The 22,659-nt window shown below is 39.8% G+C and overlaps 1 protein-coding gene across 4 annotated transcripts in view; it reads left to right on the forward strand.

Moving 5' to 3' along the window:
- Map3k5 (mitogen-activated protein kinase kinase kinase 5) overlaps positions 1 to 22,659 on the forward strand; it is a 205,106-nt gene that overhangs the window by 70,525 nt on the left and 111,922 nt on the right. For all 4 annotated transcript variants that reach the window (XM_074073740.1, XM_074073720.1, XM_020180404.2 and 1 more), the window contains 5 exons: positions 9,846 to 9,869; positions 14,774 to 14,967; positions 15,665 to 15,833; positions 16,951 to 17,057; positions 19,583 to 19,753. In XM_074073740.1, coding sequence (XP_073929841.1) covers positions 9,846 to 9,869; positions 14,774 to 14,967; positions 15,665 to 15,833; positions 16,951 to 17,057; positions 19,583 to 19,753 — 665 coding nt within the window. The remainder of the gene's footprint in view (positions 1 to 9,845; positions 9,870 to 14,773; positions 14,968 to 15,664; positions 15,834 to 16,950; positions 17,058 to 19,582; positions 19,754 to 22,659) is intronic.

The following is a 22,659-nucleotide window of genomic DNA, read 5'->3' on the forward strand; positions in this document are numbered from 1 at the left end:
CTGATTTAATTCATACATTTAAAAGTGGTCTGATTTCCACTTGGGATTGCTCAGCAAATGGGAAAGGAAGTCGGGACTCTTCTGCCCAGTGAGCTGTGGTATGGACGCTTGAAACATGTGAGATGAGAGGTGAGATCTCCCCTTCCATCCTCTGACAGTTTGATAATCCAGTCTGCAGAAACAGACAACAGACAGATTGACAGGAGAAGAGGCACACTAATGTATTAACATGCAAGCACAGAGGAGTCCCTCAAAGTCTAAAAACTCAAAGATGAGCAGAACAGAAGGCTGAAACTCACAGAGGAGGGAAGTGTGACATTTTAGAGGAGACTACAGGCACTTTTTTTTTCTTTTATGGTGGTGACAGGAACTCTGGGTGATGAACCCAGGCCCTCATGCATGCTAGGCAAATGCTCTATTATTGATCGACACCCCCAGCCTGAAAAGTAAATGATTTTTAGAGGAGATAAGTGGGCCCCAGGAACAGACAATCGCCTGGAATAAAGTTCATCTGGGCTCTGAATGTGGCCTGTGGTCAATTCTAGTCTTTCTGCCTTCCAGTTAATTTTTGAGGGAATCTGGCCCTCATATAGATAAGAGAGAGACAAGGGCAAGAGAAGGTCAGAGAGACTTCAGTTCTGAGACTGCCTGTTAGTTCAAAGTGCTCAGTGTGTCAAAGCGCCACACTTTAGGGTATCATTTTCTGAGCCCCAACAGCCATGTCTCCTATCAGCAGAAATTCCTTTATCAGCTTTAATTCTTGTGGTCCTTCCTCCCACTCCCTTCTCTAACTCCTTCTGTTCATTGTGGATCACCCCCTCCACATACACACACCATCTACAATGTTGCTTATTAATAAAAAAGCAAAACCAGCTAAATTAATACATTTCTTGTAAAGTAGATAGCAAGGCTGTGAAGAATGGAAACTGTACCTACTGCTGGTGGAAAGTGTACTGGTACTCCCTTTTGAAGAGCACTTTGTCAATATCCAGTGATCAGTGATATCTAGTGAGCATATCACTGAGGGTAAGCAACTTTGACCTTAGAGATGATGTACCGTTAAAAAAAAAAGTCTCACATGCATAAGAAATTATAATCAAGAAGGTTTATGCAACATTGTTTGTAATAACCCCCTTCCCTGGAAGGAAGTGGTAAATAGCTATTAGGAGAGTGCATAAATACCTTCTGGTAGTCATTTAATGAATTATGGTAGAGCACTTAAAATGATTGAACAAGATCTCTCCATGTTATATCAGTTTATCTCAAACAATATTGAGGGAAAACCAAATTACATACCAAATGCAAACAAAATGTAATCACAGGCAAGACAATGCTGCCATGAACACTTGGCATTGGGAAAGGATAGAGTGTGGATGGAGTTAGACAACATTCAGAATGGTTATCTCTTTCGGGGATAGGAATGGGATGGAATTGGAGGAGAAAACAGGAGTCTTCAACCACTTCTGTAATGTAATATTTCTAAGTCAAGGTGGTAGATATGTGGGGTGTTTACTAATTTTTATACTTTTTATGAACTTGAAACATCTCAAGAAAAAGATTGCTTTATTCTTTATTGTTCTCTAGCTCCATCAGGATAACTTACAGAATTTTTCCTCCTCATATTCCAGCTGTAGTTAGAAAGCACAGATGTATTTGAATTTTTCTCTCTACACTTAAATCAACTCCTCCCCCATTTTATTCATTGCAAAAGAAATGTTTCTGTAGGGTTTGATGTGCATTATCAGCTAGTATTGAAATATAGTGATTATGTAAGATTATTTCTTATTCCAGAAATTTGGTTGTATTTTGTCTTCTAAGGTATTGCCTGAAAAGTTACTTTACAGATAGGATTTTCCTTAATAAACTGTTCTCTACAGCAAGCTGACTACATGCTCACTCCCTCTCTACCTTGCTGGATATACTGCATACCTATCTGATGGCTGAAACCCTTCCTCTGCCTCAGTGAATCTGTTATTTAGTACATTGGCATCTGATGACCTTGTCACTAGGAAATGACATTAGAAATATTTTGTGCACAAACCAAAACGCAGAACACCATCAGTAAATTAGCCCTGAAAAAAATCAGCAATTTGTAATGATATGGCAGATCCTTAAAACATTAAAAATAGGATTACCATATGACTCATCAATTCTGCTTCTGGTATAGACACCAAAGAATAAATGGAAGATACGAAAGAGAGACTTGCACACCCATGTTTATAGCAACATTATTCACACCCCAGGTGGAAGTGGCCCAAAGTGTCCATGACAAACAGAGCAATTGGTAGATAAAATGCAGTACATACACACAAGGGAATATTATTCAGCCATAAAAGTGAATTCCCTAATTCTGACATACTACAACATGGCCGAACGAACCTTGGGAATTATCTCAGTTGCTTCCTCAAGCAGTTCCATGGTATCCGTTGTCTGCAGATGCTTAGGGGACCCAATTTCCTTTTACAGCATTGTCTGTAGACTGAATAAAATAATGCCTTTGCTTTCCTTTCTGATTGTTTTTACCCTCCCCCCTCCACCATTTCTAGCCTCATATTACCATTTTGTCAGAAGGAGAGGAAAGTGTATTCTGCACAGAGAAAGACAGCTGGACACTGGTGGAGTTGGACACTAAGTCTGTCCTCTGGTATCCGTTTAGATCCCTTTGAAGCAAAGGCTTATAGTTTTGAAAAGAGTGATGTTGTCCATGCTGGAAATGTTGAAATTGATACAAGCTTGTAGTAAATTAGGACATGAAGGTAATCTTTATACAAATCTTTTAAATTAAATTCTTACCTGTACTGGATGAATCTGCTCAGATTCCAGAATGTGCTGAAACACATAAAAACATATTTCTCTTTTTTTTCAATCTTACACCACTACTTCCTTCCCTTAAAGATTTACCTCCCCTCCCAAGGCAAATAACTAAGATGAATTTAGTTTTAGGTTGAGTCATAATTGAAATAAAAATGTTTATTTTTCCAAAGGTTTATGACTCTTAGTTTCACAATTGATTTCTTCTCTCTTTTTATTAGCATATATTAATTGTACAAAGGGGATTTCACTGTGACATAACAATGGATTTTTACTGGATTCTTTTCAGCACTTTAAATAGTACCCCTTTGTGGTACAAAGTACACACGTAATGAAAGTTTCTGAGTTTGCTTCAACTGTCATTTAGAATCAGCAATTTTTTTTTTAATTAGCATTTTTGTCCTCTCCCCTGTTCAACATGGTTTCAGCTCAACTTGGGGAAGTCAAGAGACAATTTGGGAGAGGAGCAGATAAAGGATACACATAATATAGCGTGATGGGGATTTTCTCTGAAGATCTTGAGTTGACAAACCAGATCACCGAATGAGTTGGCAGGAGTTGGCTTCCCAATTGTAGACTCTGACATTATGGAAAGGACTGGAGACTGGAATTTTCTTTATCATTGGTTAACAATACTATGTCTTCTATAGACTAAATATAATCGTGTCCTTGTGTTCCTTCCTAATTCTCTTTAAACATAACCACCCCCTTTTCTATCCTCCTATTACCATTTTGTCTAAAGGAGAGGAAAATGTATACTACTCAGGGAATGAAAGATGCCACCCTATGATCCTATCGCAAAGTTGACACCTGCCATCGTCTCTGACTGTAGCACTCCCCACAGACCTAGGAGTCTGCATGCCTCTGTGCACAGCATAAGAAGGGCAAGCCTTCCAGAATTCTCCTTCCTGCTTATTATTAATATAATAGCCTTTCTGTGGAGGTTATTCTGTGTGCCAGTCCGACCCATTGTCCTCTTTTGGGTCCTTTTAGAATGCATCTTTGACATTATCAATGAAATTTATGGGTGAAGTGTGACTTACTGCAAAGAAAATCATTATACCTGTAACTTCTTAATAATACAGTTAAAAAGAAACATGTGCAACGAGTAATATTGTTCAGTTAGGGGTTGCTGAAAGAACTAGCTGGTGATTTGCCTTCAGAACCTGTGTCAAATGCAGCACTGTAACACATCACTCATCTGCACTCAGTGCCCAGAATACATCTACTTACAGTAGACTTTTCCCTGCAAGATGTATTTTTTTAAACACAAAATAAAAGTAATAGGAGAGGAGACGTCTGGAATGTCATTCACGATTGCTTTTAAACTGTGGTAGAATTTATCTGATCTTTGGGACAGGTTGTTTGATTGACGTTTGCTCACCTTCTCGCCCCTGCTCAGGAGAAACACTGGTGTACAATGTGTCTAGATCTGGAATTGTTTGCTCTGATGTGATTGGTACCTCTGATTGTATATGGCCTCTAAGTACTTTGGGCAGTTTCATAAACTTACTGCATTTGGTCTTGTCATACAATCCAGTGAGACAGACAAGTTAGGTGCTCACTATCTAGACTGGGCAGACAGAACATATTTTATTTGTGGATGAGACATAAGCTCAGAGATATATAGTGACTGTTAGGAGCACACACAGCTGGTGAGTGTCAGAGCAAGGATGAGCCCCATTTTCTTTGACTCATCATCAAATACTGTCCCTCTAAATCTGTCCACAGATTTCATATACCCTGTAAAATGATGAGTGTCTAATTTTTGATAGCTTTTTGGTTTGTTTCACAGAGAGCTTTTCTGAACATATACCACATAAACACAGATGTACTCAGCTTTCTATTTTTATTTACTTATTTTTGTAATGCTGGGATTGAACCCAGGGCCTCGTGCATAGTAGGCAAGTGCTCTACATTTGAGTTATACCTGTCTTTAATGTCTCTGCACCATGTTTCTGTGTTACCTATGTTGGAATGTTCTTCCTGAGTCTGTTCAGTTTTATTTTAACAGTGTGAAAAAAGGGGAACAGGGTGTCTCGCCCCAGTGAGGACCAGGATGTTTACAATAACTCATACTTAGCTTTGAAGCAGTTCACTGCTTAATTAATGAAGAGGATGGAGTTGGGGGTACAGGAACGATCCCTCTTTCCCCCAACTTTTAATGGAACACTTGCTAAGTTCCACTGAGACAAAAAGAAGAACCAGAAGGGAAGCCTGGAAGGTCACTGATGGACCATGTTCTTTCCCTGGACCAGAACTCCTAGCTGGCTCCTTTATCCACCACCAGGAAACTGAGGTATTGGTTCTAGTCTGGCTTCTCCCACCACTTTGACCACTTTGACGTGGCCACCCAAAGCAGCTGCTCCCACTTCCTTTCTTGCTATAATTGCCTATAATTTAATTAGGCACAAAGACTTTCCATGTTGGAGGCACTTCTTGTATTTATTGTATGTTAAAGCCAATGAAAGAAGCATATGAAAACACCTGAAGTGCGTAAAAACCAAATTCAATAGATGTCTAAATCCCTGCATTTGTTTAAAATACTTCTTCAGTTACATTGTCTCATACAGCTATCAAAAGCTGTCATTGTTTTCTCTTGGAATGAGACACAGATTAGGCTGTCTCTTTTGTCTTGCTTCCTTCTTTGGTTATCAAAAGGAACTAGGAAATTGAAAAATAATTTTTGGATATTTTTGGTACAGTCAGAGAATGCACCAACCAGTCACCCCCTAATGGGGTACTGGATGGCTTTTTGTTTTGTTTTGAGACAAGGTCTTGCTCCCTAGTCCAGGCTGGCCTCAAAGTTGCCATTCTTCTGTCTCAGCCTCTTGAGTGCTGGGATTATAGGTATGTACCACTGAGCCTGTTGTATCTTGAGAAACATTTTATTGGCAAGGAACTGGAGCAGAGGTGGATGTTACATGTTTACTTATACTTCCGATGAGACGTTTCCATGATCTGATGTGAAATACAGTGGTTGCCTCATAAATTTATTTTATTCCCCTTCTTCAGTGGGCTAGGTACAAATTAAACATTTCCTGTTCGGCCTCAGTAGACCTCTTTCGAGGTCTCGTTTGCAGTTTCTTTGAAGTGAGTTGAAGTGCATACATGGTACAGTTTCTTCTTCAAAGTTGAGGACTTGTTTAAGTTTGCTTCATAAAGTAGGAGTAAGATGTGTCTCCTTTAAGAGAATGGTTTATATCTGTTTCCAGCTTCCATAAAACATAAGTTGACAGGAGTTCAGTAGATTGACATAGGAATGATTTTAATAATTTCATAATTTGTTACAACATACACATAACCTAAAAAGAAAGCAGAGGGAACGCAGGAGGGCTGTTACTCCAGTGAGCAGTTCCTCAGGAAGAAAGCATATTGGTTTGAAGCCAATGGCAGCCTGATGTGGTTTTCCAAAGAGTCCTTGGCTTATTTACTCCGCACCACTGCTCTCCTGCCTCCCACTTTGATTTCTGTGCCTGACACACTAAAAGGAGGATGTGGCAGAGTAGCTTCTGTGCTGGGGGAGTTTGAGGACAACACTGACTATGACAGGCCTTGAGCCAAAAGAAAGTGACGAATACAGAGTTGGAAGAGACCAGTCATCATTCAACCCAACTCTCTTAGTACACTACATTAGAAAGAAGTGAAATGACACATGGCTTGCTGGGAGCAGAGCCAGAACTTACATATCTAGCCCAATTCACACTGTACTTTGTGTGCTTTGTGCATTCACTCAGTTATTCATGCCTTTATTGAGGGCTGACTATATGCCCTGGTGTTTTGATAGTCAATCAGTGCAGATACAAGTATGAACCAGACACGCCTTTGCATTAAGGAGTTCATGATGAAGAATGGGAGAATCATACAAACAAAAACGTGCGATGAGGTCTAGAGGTGCTGTAAGAGATCTGTATTGAAGGTCAATGATAGACAAAATAAAGGCATAATCTACTGTATTGGGAAGACAGGTGTCATGGAACACACTCAAGGCCAGCTCACCTCTTGTGCTCCACAAGGAGGATGTTCTGTGGCAGAGGATGCAGAGAAGGGTATTTCTTCCATCTTAGAGAAAAGAGACAAGGACATTTCTATCAAAAGAGGACAGTATCTGTGAGGTGTGGTCTTCTGCTCTGGAGAGAGGCTCTGTCAGCCAAGTTCAGAAAATTCCACACATTGTGTTTCCTTCTGTTCTTGTGTTTACCCAATGTTTTTCTGTTTATTGTTTCATGAACCTTGTGTATGTGTTTGTCACAGGCACTAACTCCACACCACTTTTAACCCCCACCTCAAGGTCACTCTTCCGTCCCTTGATTTCCATCCCTCTGGGCACCACCACTCTCCATGTCTTAATGATGTGTCCATAGACTTTGCATGCCTTTTCCCTCAAATAGTAAATATCACCATCTGAATTAGTCACTTTTGCAGAGCTATGACCAAACTACCTGAGACAAAGCTCCAAGGAGGAGGGATTATTTTGGCTTACAGTTTCAGAGGGTTCAGTCTACGGTCACTTGGCCCCATGCATGTAGGCAGAACATCATGGAGGTGGGAGTGTGTGGCAGAGGAGGTTCTTTATCTCATGGTAGACAAGAAGGGACTGAGAACTAGGTATAACCTTCAAAGTCACACCCCCAATGACCTACTTCCTCCAACTAGGCTCCACCTCCTAAAGTTTCTACACCCTCCCAAAATAACACCTCCAGCTGGGGACCAAGCAGTCAGCACATGAGCCTGTGGGGGACATTTCCTAATCAAACCATAATACCATCAAATTAGGATTTCAAAAACTTAAGCAAAGCTTTGTCTTTCTTAGACCATGCATACAACAATTTAAAGAACCAGAAGGGGCCAGACACTGGTGACTCATGCCAATAATCCTAGCTACTTGGAAGGCTAAAATTGGGAGGATCACAGCCTAGTCAAATAGTTAAGGAGACTCCATCTCTGAAATAACCAGAGCAAAATGAACTGGAGATGTGGTTCAAGTGATGGAGTCCCTGCTTTGAAAGCACAAAGCCCTGAGTTCAAGCCCCAGTCCTACCAAATAAATAAATAAATGAAAAGGAATAAAAAGATGTATAAGGGAAAAGTATTCTCTCACCTTTGTCCCCTAATCAGCTAGTTCCACTGCTAACTACTGTTAACAGCTTGTCTATATTCTGCTGGAGAGGTTTCATGAACAGGCAAGTTAGAAGGTCCCTTTTCTCCTTTTCATACATGAATAGGAGCACATGATAAAAATGATTCTGTGCTTCGCGTGTTTTGCTACCAGTATATCTTCATTTTGCTGCTCTTACTTACCAGTGTATCTTTGAGATCTTTCTGTAACACTGCAGAAAGGGCTTCCTCACTCTGTTTTCTTGCTGCAGTTGTGCTCCACTGTATAGAAGAAATGCTATGAGCGTTATTATCTCACCAACCTTTGCTTTTACAATGTTCTGACTGTGTTGATATGTTTTTAATACATGTTAAGCTGGGTGTGATTGGTGCCCACCTGTACTCCCAACAAAACAGGAGTATAATGAGTTTGAGGCCAGCCTGGGTTACATAGCAAGATCCTGTCTCAAAAAAAACAAAAAAAGAAAATGTCTCCAAACAACTTTCTAGTCATATTATCTATATGTGTCAAAATGAACTTTTTGCTTTTGCCCAATAATAATATTCAAGCTCTTTTTCAAATGTCTCTTTAATTGTCTCTTCTGTAGATCCCAAAACATACAGGGCTCTATTTTCCCTAGCTTTTTGGCTTTGCCTTTCGGGTTGGGCCTGTTCTCCACAGCTCAGCTTCAGCTCCACCTTCTCTGTCGCTCTCCTCAGACTTCTACACTCTATAGTACATTAACCCTGGCTGTCTGAATGACTTTTTTATGCATGTGTGTGCACACATGCCCATCTGGATTTATAATGTTCCATTTCTATTGTGTACATGTCCTTTTCTGTAGTAGCAAGATTGTTAGGTATTGAAAGATATCTTCTAGTATTTTATATACTTCTTCATGCCTCTCAACACTACTCAGGGCAATTCCTTTATCAGTTTAGTTTTCTCATCTGCTGTTCTGGAATGTTCACAGATCTTACATGTTGCTCTAAGCCAAATCCCTTTGACCCCTGTGTTGATTTAGTGTTGCCAAGCAGGGCTGAAAGATGATGACTGGTCAGTTGGACCCTGCATGTCTACTCTCGCCTTGCCAGATCTGGCTCCTCTCCTTAGCCAGATGGACTTACCCTTGAGGCTCCACAAATGCCTGCTGTTTCCCGTTTCCATGACAACATGCATACCATCTTTTATAGTACACTGTCCCATTTTTTCTCTTCGAAATAATGATTCCCCAACCTCAGTGAAGCCTGTATACCACAGGCTTTTCTAGATTGTCTCCCTAGTGTCTCCAGTGATTTTAACATCTAGGAAGAATAATAATGGTAGCTAGCTTTTATTGAGAGCTTGCTAGGCACAAATACTGCAGAGCTACATTATTTGCAAGATTGTCCTCATTCCTCACAACCTAGAAGAAAGGGCATGGCCCATGTAGTGTATTTGTCCCATTGTCCTTCTCATTGAAAAATATCTGAACTCTACCTATGGCTATTGTTGTCAGATGTGCTTAACTACGTGGGGGTCTCCCAGTGGGCTTTATTTTCAGCTACCCAAGTTGTAGCATGCTACTTGTCCCTCTCTTAGGCGTGAGAGAGGTTGTGCTTAGGCAAAACAAGTTTGTTTTAGTTTTTTTTTCCCAAGGAGACTGTGATTGATCTGGTAATTCTGCATATAGATATTCTGCACAAATGATTTTTACATTATTCAGTTTGGGGATATTGTATATGACTGTGCTGTTACCCTTAAACCACAGACTGTGGTGTTTGCCTGTCACCTCCGCTAGGAGGTAAACTTCTCAGAGACAGAAACTTAATATATGCTCTCTCTGAAATTTCCAATTGCTAATATAAATGTTAATACAAATTTTCCCACTTAGTTCAGTATAGGTCATTGAGTTGAATTTCCTATTAACTTCTGCTGTGCTTTTTTTTTTTTTCAGGAAGTCATTTGCCAGAAGAATACTGTGAGTATTTGACTTAACTTTCCAGCAATGCTTAAGTCTTTTCTTTTCATCAGTTAATCTCTGGTATTGTTTTAATCTGCACCAACTGTTAACTTCTATCTCTGTATTTCTTTTTTAGAGTTTCTGACTAGAAATATAAATATGATTATTTTATCTAGATACTCCATTGTAGTGAAACTTTGTAACAATGGGAGATGACACTAATACTGTATTTTCTATATGTGGTTATGTTTTGGAAAAAATTCTACAGTATATTCATTATTGTGGAAATATGAATGTCAATAAAGTAGTATATCTACACACAGAGACACATATGCATAGAGGTGTGTGTATATATGTATGTAGTATGTATTATTTACATACAACATGCATGTATCTATCTAGCCAACATTTGTCTTCCCTTTAGAGTAATATAAAGTTCTAAAGAACTGAAGTCTGTCTTTGAGACCATACTACAGAATTCCCAGTAGAATTAAACAAACATGAAAAAGCGAGAAAATAAAAAAATTCTGCATGAAGAAAAATTGTAATAATACAGGGAAAGCAATCTTAGGCCAATGTTTATATATTTTATTTTTGAAGTCAGTATTTAAAAACCTTAAAGAATGTATATATATACAATTTAATGTGAAAATGACATATAACATAAAGAATGCCAAGGATTCCATTAAAGATGGCAAAATTAACAGTATAATTGGTAGTTTTTCCTTGGATCAGAAACTTAAAAATTTATGCTTAAGATTTCACCAGGACAGAGACTTGTGACACGATCAGCTTTTACCCTTCCCATCTCAACAGGAAATGAGCACTTATTGCACCATGCTTCAATGTGGTGAAATAAATTTTATCAACAAGTACTGATTGAATATGAACTGTGTGTCAGGCTATGGGCTTGGGACAGAGGAGACTCCCTATAGAGGTTGAAAGCGGAAGCGATCTTACTCCTAACTCTTCTAGGAAACAAATGAGAAGTGCTAGGGTATAGCTGGGGGAGGTCAATAAACAAGAAGTGAACACACACATTACGAACCTCAGGTTAGGTGACCTGCTAAACAATGAGTGACCATTATATCAAGGTTCTTCAGAGAAGGCAGTCTTCCCTGAGACCTGCAGTGCAGGAAAGAGCTAGTGGTGGCCACCCCATTTCAACACAAGGAGAAGCAGATTGGTGAGAGGCCCAGATATCACCTATTCACAAGCAAGTTGCCCAAGGACTTGAGAAAGCTGCTGTGGCCCAGGTGTTGGATGTCCTTAAGAAAGCTGATTGTCACATCTGCTTTAACATGCTTCTTTTCAGAAGCTCAACTCATTTTCCACCCACACCGATGACCACCTGCATGTAGTTCTTAAAAACTGAAAAACAAGGTCTGCATTATTATTTTTTATACAGTGAAGAGCATTAATTGAGTAAGACTAGATTGTGAGCTGTGGGATTTTATATCCATTAAACAAAGCCAGGACCAGAGAGATGAGTGCATTTATTTTTATGACCCTGCCTTAGTGGTTAGAAATTTAAGGAAATACCGTCTTTCTCTTGCAGAAAGAAGATTTGGATATTTTAGAATGAGTATCTTATTCATAAAAAGCAGTCCTTGCACTTGAGGGGTTTGCTCTTGATCACTCAGTGGTTGTTTTATTTACTCTGAATTATTTTCTGTTTCAAACTACAAGTTCAGAGGCAATTTACAAGTAGAAATGACTGTAATACCATTTCTAAATTACATGGCAGCTAACTTGGGAGATAAATGTTCCTGTATGATCAGCTTTCATCGTTTTGGAAAAGCACTTTTCTCAGCAATTGTTACCATTCTGAAGCACTGAGCCACAGAGCCAACCCTTGTCCTTCCCCCGCTGCTTCCTGTGCTGCCTCTAAGCTCAGACCCAGCGGCCCTTGGGACTCCTGTGGCTGATCACCCTCCCCTCTTTTCTGACACTAACGGTGGGAAATTAAAACACAGTATTACCTTAGGAACCTAGAGAAGTGAGGCCAGGAACCTGCTTCAGCATGCTTGGTGTCTCCAGCAGGGATCTGAAGCCCCATCCCATGGAGTTTGGTTCAGGACAAGCTTTTCCTGATGTCCTCTGACTTTCATTTTTCTTTCTTTCTCCCTCTACTACCTTCTTCCTCAACACCCAGACATCTAATAGTCATTCTCTTCCGGAATTAGTTCTATACGGACTCAGTATTCTCCCTGGCCCAGTGTTTCACTAACAGTGTTTATTTCATTCCTTGTATACAAGTACTTATATTAAGGCTTCTGAGACTACAGAAGTTTATCCAACAGCAAAGGACAATAGTTGAAAACTCTGACAGCATTTTTCTGGCTTATTGGCTTTTCATCTATTTCATTTTTCACCTTAAAGATTCAAAACTTTTCCTTTGTAATTTTGAGTTATGATGGGTTTCTAAAATAAGAGTGTTTGATTCTGTTCTTTTATAACTCATGTATAGCTTAAGCTCTCGAAACTTTGGAAAACACCCTGCTTGATGTCCCTGACTTTCTTTTCTGCTTTAGGCAGTGGCTTAGGTGAAAGGATTAAGCTGGGGACATGCTTATGAGAGGTTGGTGGTATTGTGGAAACAGGGTGTTCATTTTCCCCCTTCCTAATTAGCCTTCCAACCTTGCTGCACAAAGGAGAAGTTGGGAAGGAGCAGCTTACTGTACTTCATTTAAAAACCAAACCTCAGCCTCTTGATGATGCTCTCAGACGTTAGCTGGAAGTCAGGCTTGTTTCTGCTTCGTTGCACATACAAATGCCTCAGAGCTTAATATGTTCATTAATAATTAAGTGTGGCCACAAAGGTGGTTGTCACTTCCTGTGCATCTGCTGTGAAGTCACGTGGGTCATGGAGGGTTCCTGTAAAGGTGATAGAAGGTTGGAAAGCAGGTGTGTCCATCTTTAAGGCCACACCCAAGGGTGCATAGCCCCTAGAGGTCATGGCATGCCCTGGCTGGGGTCACAAACACATCACAGACCGGTTATGTGATCTAAGTCCACCTATGCCCTCACCTACAAGATGGAGACACCAGAACCTTCTTTAGTGAATTATGTTCATGCAGGCCCTGAGGCTGTGGTGAACGTGTGCCCCATCACAGGCCTTGGCCCACGCAGGTGCATGGGTTTGCTCTCACAGGGTTAGTACAGAGGGTAGGACAAGGCCATTTGCTCTCCACATGCTGACGTGACTGGCAGCAGATACTGGGGACCCAAGGTCCCTACGGTGATGATAACAGGGTTTGCTACACGCCTGTCTAGTCCTCAGCCCTTTGCTCTTGCCTTTCTCTGTGCTTTTCCTCTTAGGGGTCCCTCCATTTCCTTCTAGACAACCACAGCAAATAATTCCCAGGTCTCTGCTTTTGCCTGAAACTCCTTGACATTTCCATCACACTTCGTCATGTATTTCCAACTTTCTTTTGGACATTTTCATATTAAGTCCCAATCTTTCTTTTTTTCTTCTTCTTCTCTTCCTCCTCCTTCTCATTCTTCTTCTTTCCTCCCCATTTCCTCCTCCTATTTTTTTTTTTTTTTTTTTGCGGCATGGGGTTTGAACTCAGGACCTCATGTTTGCCGGGCATGTACTCCACCACTTGAGCCATGACCCTAGCCCTTCTTGCTTTACTTATTTTTCAGTCAGGGTGTCATACTTTTTGCCCAGGGCCAGCTTCTGACTGCAGTTATCCTACTTATGCCTCCCATGTAGCTAGGATTACAGGCATGAACTATCATGACTACCTTATTTGGTGAGATGGGGGCGGTCTCGCTTACTGGTTTTGCCCAGGCTGGCCTGAAACTATGATCCTTCCAATTTCCACCTCCCCAATAGCTGAGATTACAGATGTGTACCATCACACCCTCCCCCCGCCAGAATATATAGTTTAAAGTCCTTAGCTTCCTTGACCCCTAAGCTCTAGTCCAATTTGCTTACTCAGGGGTCCCTTCATCTTCTTTCTAGCAGTGCATTTGTTGGCATGAATACACCCTCACTTGGCATCATCTGAGAACTGACAGGTCAGGGAGCCAGGTTGTCATGAGTGAGGGGAGAGGGGCACAGGCAAGGTTGGTGAGAGGTCAGTCCTTTGGGGATTATAGCACAGGGCCTTATCTTCATCCCAAGGTCACCTGAGGGGTCTTCACACAACTGTAAAGCTGTCTGACGTATAGACGAGAGAAGAGATGGGGGTGGGAGATGAGAGTGGAAGTGGGGAGGCCAGTGAAAACCACTTGCAGAGGCTCAACCACAGGTGGTGATACATGGACTTCAATGCTGGTGGGAGAGGAGGAAGGCAGATGGCGAATCCAGAATCCATTGTGGTGGCAGAAAAGACAGGACTCTGATGGGATGTGGCAGTGGAGGGACAATGGATCGTCAAAGCTAAATTCTGGATGTCTAGTTTTAGTGACTAGGAGATGAGCCTATAGCCTTTGACTGAGAGTGGCTGGAGGGAGCAGCTGTGTCCTAGCCCTACTCCTTGCTCTGCTGTCACAGGAAGCCCTTTAATGTTAGCTGTCAGGATTTTCCTGTGTTTCTGCTGTGTTTCTGACTGAATTGTAAGTTCTCTAAAGTGAAGCTTGTGCTTTGCACTGCTCTTGTTTTTTGACAGCATGAATCATAGCACTTTAGCCATACGAGACAGTGAATAAATATTTAATGGTTGATAGAAACTGTTGTCTACTTTTTTCCCCTGTCATCTGTAAGTCCTAATTATACTGAAGTAAGCAATTAAAGAAATTGGGAAATTTTCACTTGCATGAGTCATGAATAAGAAATGAATTTTTTGTATTTCCATTTGCACTCAAAATTATTGTCAACAATGAGTCTGTGAAGGGGACCTAGGATTCTGTGGGTGTGGGGTCCCCAGGTGAGCTCCCCATCACCTACCCAGCACCTCCTCTCTCTGCAGATGTGCACAGGGAACTACACATTTGTCCCCTACATGGTAACACCACACAACAAGGTCTACTGCTGTGATAGCAGCTTCATGAAGGGCTTGACAGAGCTCATGCAGCCCAACTTCGAGCTCCTGCTTGGGCCCATCTGCTTACCTCTCGTGGACCGATTCGTCCAGCTTCTGAAGGTGGCACAAGCGAGTTCCAGGTAATGCCTCATTCTGCCACTCGGTTTTGATCAGGCTGTGTTGTCTGCTTCATTCATCTGCCTCTTATCAGATGTTCCTTAGATGTCAGGAGACAGCGAAGGACCAGGAAAAATGTGCAATCTCCTGAACAGATAAAACAGAGGTCTTCAGAGTTCACATGTTGTGTTTTATTCTCTTTTTTTCACAGAATAATTTGACATCAGCCAAAAAAAAAACAGAAAGACTGCTGACTCCTTTTTAGTGTTGGCGGATCTAAATATATATAAAAATCAAGTATAGAACATCAGATCTGATCTTTAATGTAAAGATCAGAAGTCTGTAAAAATTTCTTAGAATATATTTTAGTGAAAAGTAATCATTTATGTTAATGAGTGATGATGCTGAGTTGGAAAGTACAGATTATATTATGTTCAGATCATAGGTGTAGCTCATTTATTTAGGACAATTCTCACTCAAAATAGTAAAATGAAAAATGCAGTTTGGGCATTTTTAGAAGCAAGGCAGAAGGTTAAAAGAAAAACATAGACTCCCAAATTTCATAATGATGACAAATATATGAGCTGTTCCTTCTGTGTATTTCTTTTAACAAACTGAAAACTACTCACATACAAATGTCATTCATTTCCTTATAAAATTACCGTTTTTCACCAAAATCCTTGCTAATGACAACTTTTGAAATGTGTGTTTTTTCACCAGCCAGTACTTCCGGGAATCTATACTTAATGACATCAGGAAGGCTCGGAACTTATACACTGGGAAAGAATTGGCAGCTGAATTGGCGAGAATTCGGCAGCGAGTTGATAATATTGAAGTCTTAACTGCAGACATTGTCATCAATCTGTTACTTTCCTACAGAGATATCCAGGTGAGAAGATTCTTCTCATATCTTTGTCATGTGGCATGTTGGAGGAGTAAGGGACTGTGAAATGAAACTTCAGTTAGCTGATAAATAACTCACATTGCTGCACGTAACTTTTTACTGTGTAGCCTGAACATTCCATCCTGTGATTCGATAGTGAATGGCAAAGATGGGTAGGGGTTAACCATCTGTGATTGTGAAATACTTGTACTGAAGATCTGACTTGTCCTCCAAAAGAACAAAAAGGAAAATCTACTCACTTACCTAACCTTTGAGTCTGTTCTCCTGTGCTAGCCTCAGGCACACCTGTCAATCAATAAATGAGAGCTTTGTTTTGGCAAGTAGTAAAAAGTCTTGGAGCTTTCTGGACATAGCTTTTACTTCTTGAAATTTGTGCTGTTTGAAATTGATAGTGCCCGAAGCAAGAAATATGCAACTGATTCATTATAAAAATAACTATAAATCCTGTAATGCAAAACACACTAGCATGTTACAGCATTTTTATTGACATGTCTTAGAATTTGTTAAATGTATTTAATAGAATAAAATCTTCTCAGTTAGGATTTGCTAGCAGGTTTTTATAGTAAAATTTAAGTGACTTCTGATTTCTTATTCCCACTCCCAGCTTTTCATGCCTGTGTAAAGCTTCATGTGAACAAGAGACTCAATACCACAGATTCTGATTTTTAAGTTCTGTAGTTCTTAGGAGCCCATGGCCAGAGTAACTTACTCATTGACTTGAAACCATTTTTCTGTGTATAATAGAAATTCGATCCGTTGCTCCATGCACTTATGGAGCACTTCCTACCAGGAGTCTGGCTCTGTGGAAAATGAATATATTCAGACAGTGGGGCATCACCTTGCTGGGTATTTTTTGTTCCTTTTATTTCTTTGATTTTTGTCACACATAGTTACTATATGTCTAATGTTTTTATCTAAGTAATCTAAACTTCTCAGAAGAAAAACAGCAGCAATTTCTTCTAGGTTCTTTAATGTATCAGTGGATTCTGACTTCTCACTTAATTCCCTTCTCAGATTCAGATGTCTGGTTGTCAAAAGACTTGTCATTGTCAGAACTTTCTCCCAATGGTTTGATTCTCTGCCTTCTCTTTTTCTTTGAAAGGACTATGATTCCATTGTGAAGCTGGTAGAAACTTTAGAAAAACTGCCCACCTTCGATTTGGCCTCCCATCTCCATGTGAAGTTTCATTATGCGTTTGCACTGAATAGGTAAGGAGAAAAACTCCCTCCCATCTGCACTAATGTATTGTTGTGTACCTTGCAGATTCTTTACAGGGACTCTGAACATTGCAATATTAACACAGCTACCGAAACCATGTAAAATATACAGGGCGTGCATCCTGATTTTTTGGTCAACAAAAATGTTTCACACTATTTGTATATTTAAATGCTTATAATTCTTATTCTTCTCTAATAAGGTTTGTATTTACTATTTATTGTTTTTAGGATTTTTAAGTTATATAAAAATGACACTATCCTTAAGCAAATATAGTTGTCATCTGATATTTGCAGGGGATCAGTTCCAGGACCCCTCAAAGGTACTAAACCTGGGAATGCTCAGGTCCCTTACATAAAATAGTATTTGTAGATAACTTGTGTATACCCTCTGTATACTTTATATCATCTCTAGGTTATTTATAATATTCAGTACAGTATAATGCTATGTAAATAGTTTCTATACTGCATTATTTAGGGAATAATGAAAACCATTTTAAAAAAAATCTGTGCATATTCAATACAGACATTTGAGGTTTTCTTCCTGAATATTTCTAATCTGTGGTTGGTTGAACCCAAGATATGGATGCCACAAACATGTAGAGCTGACTTTATGCTCAACACCAAATGGTCGTTCACACCAAGACTAAATGAGAGTAACGACAGTCTGTGTAGAAGAACACATTTCTCATCCACAGAATATTTTTACCAGAACTGCTGTGAACACATCTAGTTATGATCAGAACTTGTTGATCACATTTAGACTATATGCCCATGAATCTGCTTGGATTATAGGAGTGATACTGTTACTTCCAGCCCTGCCTTTGCCTTCGGTCCACATCATGGCAGGGCTCAGGGCCACTTCCTAGACTCTAGACTAGAGTCTAGAGTCACCAGGGAGGCCATCTGTACTCTGGCCAAGGGTGGAGCTAGAACACCAGCCATCCAGTACTTAGGTGCTCTTTTCTTCCGTGGTGAGAAAGGTGACTACATCCATAGTCACCACAACTGAAGAGAGTGATGAAAAAAGGGAGGGATGTCACATTTATGAATACTTGCATATGTCGTGTAAGACTTGATTGTCCTTATTTCATAGATGAGGCCACTGCAGCTTCTAAAGGTTGAGTAACTGTCCCTGACAGCTCCGAGTGAGGATGCCCTTAAACTTAGGCTCAACCTGGATCTTCCTGGTGCGGGGTCTGTGTTCCTTATCACTAGGCTCTGCTGCCTCTCTCTAGGAGAAAAAAGTCAGCATTGCCACTCAGCCACAGACTCTGTCTTTCCTTTTTTTGTCCTCTCAAACTGTAGAATTTACTAACTTTATCAACAGATGTATACCAAAAGTCCATTTTGTCTTACCATTTGTTAAACATCTTTTAGATTTGATAGAGCCAGATGAGACCTCCAGAGTTTACCTGTTCCAACTAATTTTCAAGGAAGTCCTTTTTGAAGGCAGAATGGAATATATTATATTTTAAAATTAAACGTGAAATTCTGTGAAAATTTCTTATAATTTTACTTTATTTATGTTTCATCTCTCTTTATGAAATGAAAAGCATATTTGTATGAAACAGTATACTAAACTTAAGATGTTTAGTACAAAGAGGAAGAGGGAACTTTATGTGCAGAAGATTTAAGGTAGTTGTTGAGAAGAAACAGGATAACTTTTTAAGTAATAACTTTAGTAAAATGTAATCCATATATCATACACTTTATCCATTACATAACTCAATGTTTGTAACATATTGAGTTATATAATCATCAATCCGAGAAATTATCGATTTTTTTTTATCATTTACCCTCTTTCCCCACCTAAATCCTCCAGCCCCGGGCACCCACTAATCTACTTTCTGTCTGTAGATTTGCTCCATCTAGATGTAATGAAATTACATAGTACGTGATCTCTCATGACTGACTTCTTTGACTTGGTATATTGTCTTCATGATCCAAGAAATATAAACGCTTAGATAATTTTTGTCTGTGTTTAAGAATTATCTGCACATATTTCAAAATGAGTCACATAAAGTAGCTTTCTTAGAGAATCAGTTTGTCACATTTAGAAATCAGACAACTATCAAGAGTTTGTGGTATTAACTGCAAATTAGTTTTCTCAGTGTTTTAGAACAAAATCCATCAAAACCTAAGGTCAAGAGTTTGGGTCTATTTGTAATAACTGACTTCCCTATTCAAGGCCACAGACTACATGTATAATCTCACTCCACCATCTTAAACTTGCATATACACCACAGGGAAGTTGTAAGAACTGTAGATAGGTAAATGGAAGTCCGTCACCAAGATCATAGGAGAAACACAAAAGAGATCCTTGCTAGATCCAGTAGACATGTAGTAGGATGAAAAAGGCTTAGCACAGAGTATCTATAAACAATGCAAAATCTAATCATGGTTTTTAGCCTGCCAACTTTACTGATGTGAACCAATGTGTTATGCAGAATTTTAAGAAGACAGTTGGCCTAGGACTGCTTTTGGAATCCATATTGAAACAATGTTTTCTACCTCAGGAGAAATCGCCCTGGAGATAGAGCAAAAGCTCTTGATATTATGATTCCCATGGTGCAATGTGAAGGGCAAGTTGCTTCAGATATGTATTGCCTAGTTGGTCGAATCTACAAAGATATGTTTTTGGACTCTAATTTCATGGATACTGAAAGTAGAGACCATGGAGCTTCTTGGTAAGTATAGAGGATATAAATAAGCTACTTACTTGATAAGCCCATGACATACAAAATTGTGTGCAAAGGAGAGTGTTAAATAAATAAAGTCCATTATATTACATGAACTAAATCTTAGATTTTACAACTTTATTGATGAATTTCATGAAATTCATTTAACATGGAAGGGTAAGTTGGGATCAGTTGGATGAAAAGATAAGTTAAAAATATAATTTTAAAGAGATATTTGAAATATATAATATTAATAACAAAATGTAATGTGAGAAAAATTCATAGAAAGATATTAAGAGACTGAAGGAATAGAAAAATATACAAAGTGGATAAGAAAGCTTGATATTTTAAAGATGTTAATTCTTCCCAGTATGTGCTTTGACAAACTGATTCCAAAGTTTATTTGAAAACACAAAGGGCCAAGAGTAGGCAAAACAGTGTTGGAGAACAGGCGGAGGGGCTTGTTCTACCAGATCACAAGGCTCTCTATAAAGCTGTAATAATGAGAACACCACAGAATGCTGCAGGCATGAATAAATAAAGCACTGAAACATTCTGAGATGGGTGCAAGAGACTAGAGTTATGACAGAGTGGGTCAGGCTTCATGAGCCAGGGTGAAAGAATGGATTCTTCAGCAGTGGTCCAGGGAAAATGTATTTGTCTGCTTAGAAAAATAAGTAAAATTTAACTTCCATACTTTCCTTCTTCCTTTCCTCCCTCCCTCCCTTCCATCCTTTCCTCCTTCTTTACTTTCCTTCCTCCCTCCCTCCCTCCCTCCCTCCCTCCCTCCCTTCCTCCCTTCCTCCCTCCCTCCCTTCCTCCCTCCCTCCCTTCCTCCCTCCCTCCCTCCCTCCCTTCCCTTCCTCCCTCCCTCCCTCCCTCCCTTCCTCCCTTCCTTTCTGCCTTCCTGCCTTCTTTCCTTTCTTTTGAGTTATTAGGGTTCCAACCCAGGGCCTTACACATGCTAGGCAAGTATTCTACCACTGAGCTCCACCCCCAGCCCTGGACTCCTGTTTTAAACTCTGCATTAAAAAAAATGAAATCTAAGTGAATTAAAGACCAAAATATGAAAAACAAAATACTTTTAGAGTAATATACACACATGTTATTTATGACTTTGGAATAGGAATGGGGTTCTTAAACAAGATTTGAAAATATCATAAACAATAAAAGCAAAGATTGAGAAGAATAGAGTGAGTTAAAATATGCTTCTGCATTTCAAGGTCCTGGCCTTTGTTTTGTTTTGTTTTTTTTGTGGGACTATGGCTTGAACTCAAGGCTTCGTATTTGCAAAGCAGGCGCCCTACTGCTTGAGTCACTTCTCCAGTCAAGGTCCTGGCCTTTGGAACAGACAGAGTAGGTTCTATTGCACTGATCTTTCAATGATAATTATAAATGTTGGAAAAAAAACACTTAAAAAGAAGTTGGGTTGGCTGTTGTAGACTGTTGTAATCTCAGCACTTGAGAGGCGGAGGCAGGGGGATTGCAAGTTTGAGGCCAGGCTGGGGTTATGTAGCCAGTTCACGACCAGCCTGAGTTACATAGGTAGACCTTTTCCAAAAAAAAAAAGTTGGAAAGTACTGAAGAGTGACTAAAAGGAGTCAGAACCAGGAGAGGTTTTCATCTATAGATAAAAGATAGCACATGGACAGCTGGACAGCAGTAAGACTGTCCCTGGACTGCAGGGCACAGGGTAGGTAGAGCTCAAGCAAAAAAATCACAGTTTTATTGGCCTAAAGAGTCAGTGTGAAGCTGCAGAGTGCTGGAGGGTGAATGGCATAGGCCCCAAAAATCTTCCCACAGAAGAAGGATTCTTAGCCCAAATCTGTGAACTCCCCTTTAGTTCCTGCCTAACCCTGGGTGTACATGTGCTGAGCAGAACCACACGTAGTGGCTGGAAGACTGGAGAGCTGAGTGGAGGTTTCAGCTGCTGCCCACTGCATGGGAGACAGAGTTAGAGAGACTCAAACTTTCCACTAAAACTCTAAAATGGCCAAGCCTTAGGAATAAAAATTGCATCCTAGGTTGAAGGGAGTGCACTAAAATTAAGGGCAAACTAACAGCACTACCCTAATAAAGCCTAAAACCAAGCCTCCATGGGAACAGGTTTGCTTGTTATAACCAATTCAGTCCTCTAAACAGCAGAGCAGAGTCCAAACTTCACAACATATGAAAATGTCTAGTAGCACCATGAAAAACCACTAAAGATGTGAAGACAGAGAAAAGTATGATCCATAATCAAGAAACAATCAATCATAGACACAAATCCACAGGCAAAGACATAAAAATAGCCATGATAAATATGTTAAAGGAGACACTTGACAAGGTTAATATATAATATGAGCAACAGTATGAGAAGTTATAGAAGAGATGTGAAAATTGAAAAAGAACCAAAAGGAGTTCTAGAACTGAGCCACAGAGTCACCAGAGAGCACTGAGGGCAGATAGGTTAGAGACAATATAAGAGACGATCAGTACAACTTGAAAATAGTTATTGGAAATCAAATTGGAGCAGAGGAAAGAAAAAGATTGAGAAAGAAATTAATAGTCTCAGTGACCTGTGGAGTACTTTTGAGTGGTGTCCTTTGGAGTCCCTGAAGGAGAGGAGTGATATATGGCAGGAAAAATATTTGAAGAATTAATGACCAAATGTCATCCTAAGCTGCTAAAACTGATATCACACACACACACACACACACACAAATAGCCCACAGATTTAGGAAGCTCAGCAGAATACAAGCAAGATAAAGTCATTCCTTGGCACATCAATTGCTGTAAAACAGAAATGCAAAATAAAATAAAAGTCATAAATGCAGTTTAAGAAGAGGTAGCATCTGGAAGGAAGAGTACCTGCTTCTCATCAGAAGGAAGCCAGAGGACAATGGAGTACCATCAGTAAAGAAAGAAAAGATGGC

Source organism: Castor canadensis, chromosome 1, assembly GCF_047511655.1.
Source record: "Castor canadensis chromosome 1, mCasCan1.hap1v2, whole genome shotgun sequence".
NCBI lineage: Eukaryota > Metazoa > Chordata > Mammalia > Rodentia > Castoridae > Castor > Castor canadensis.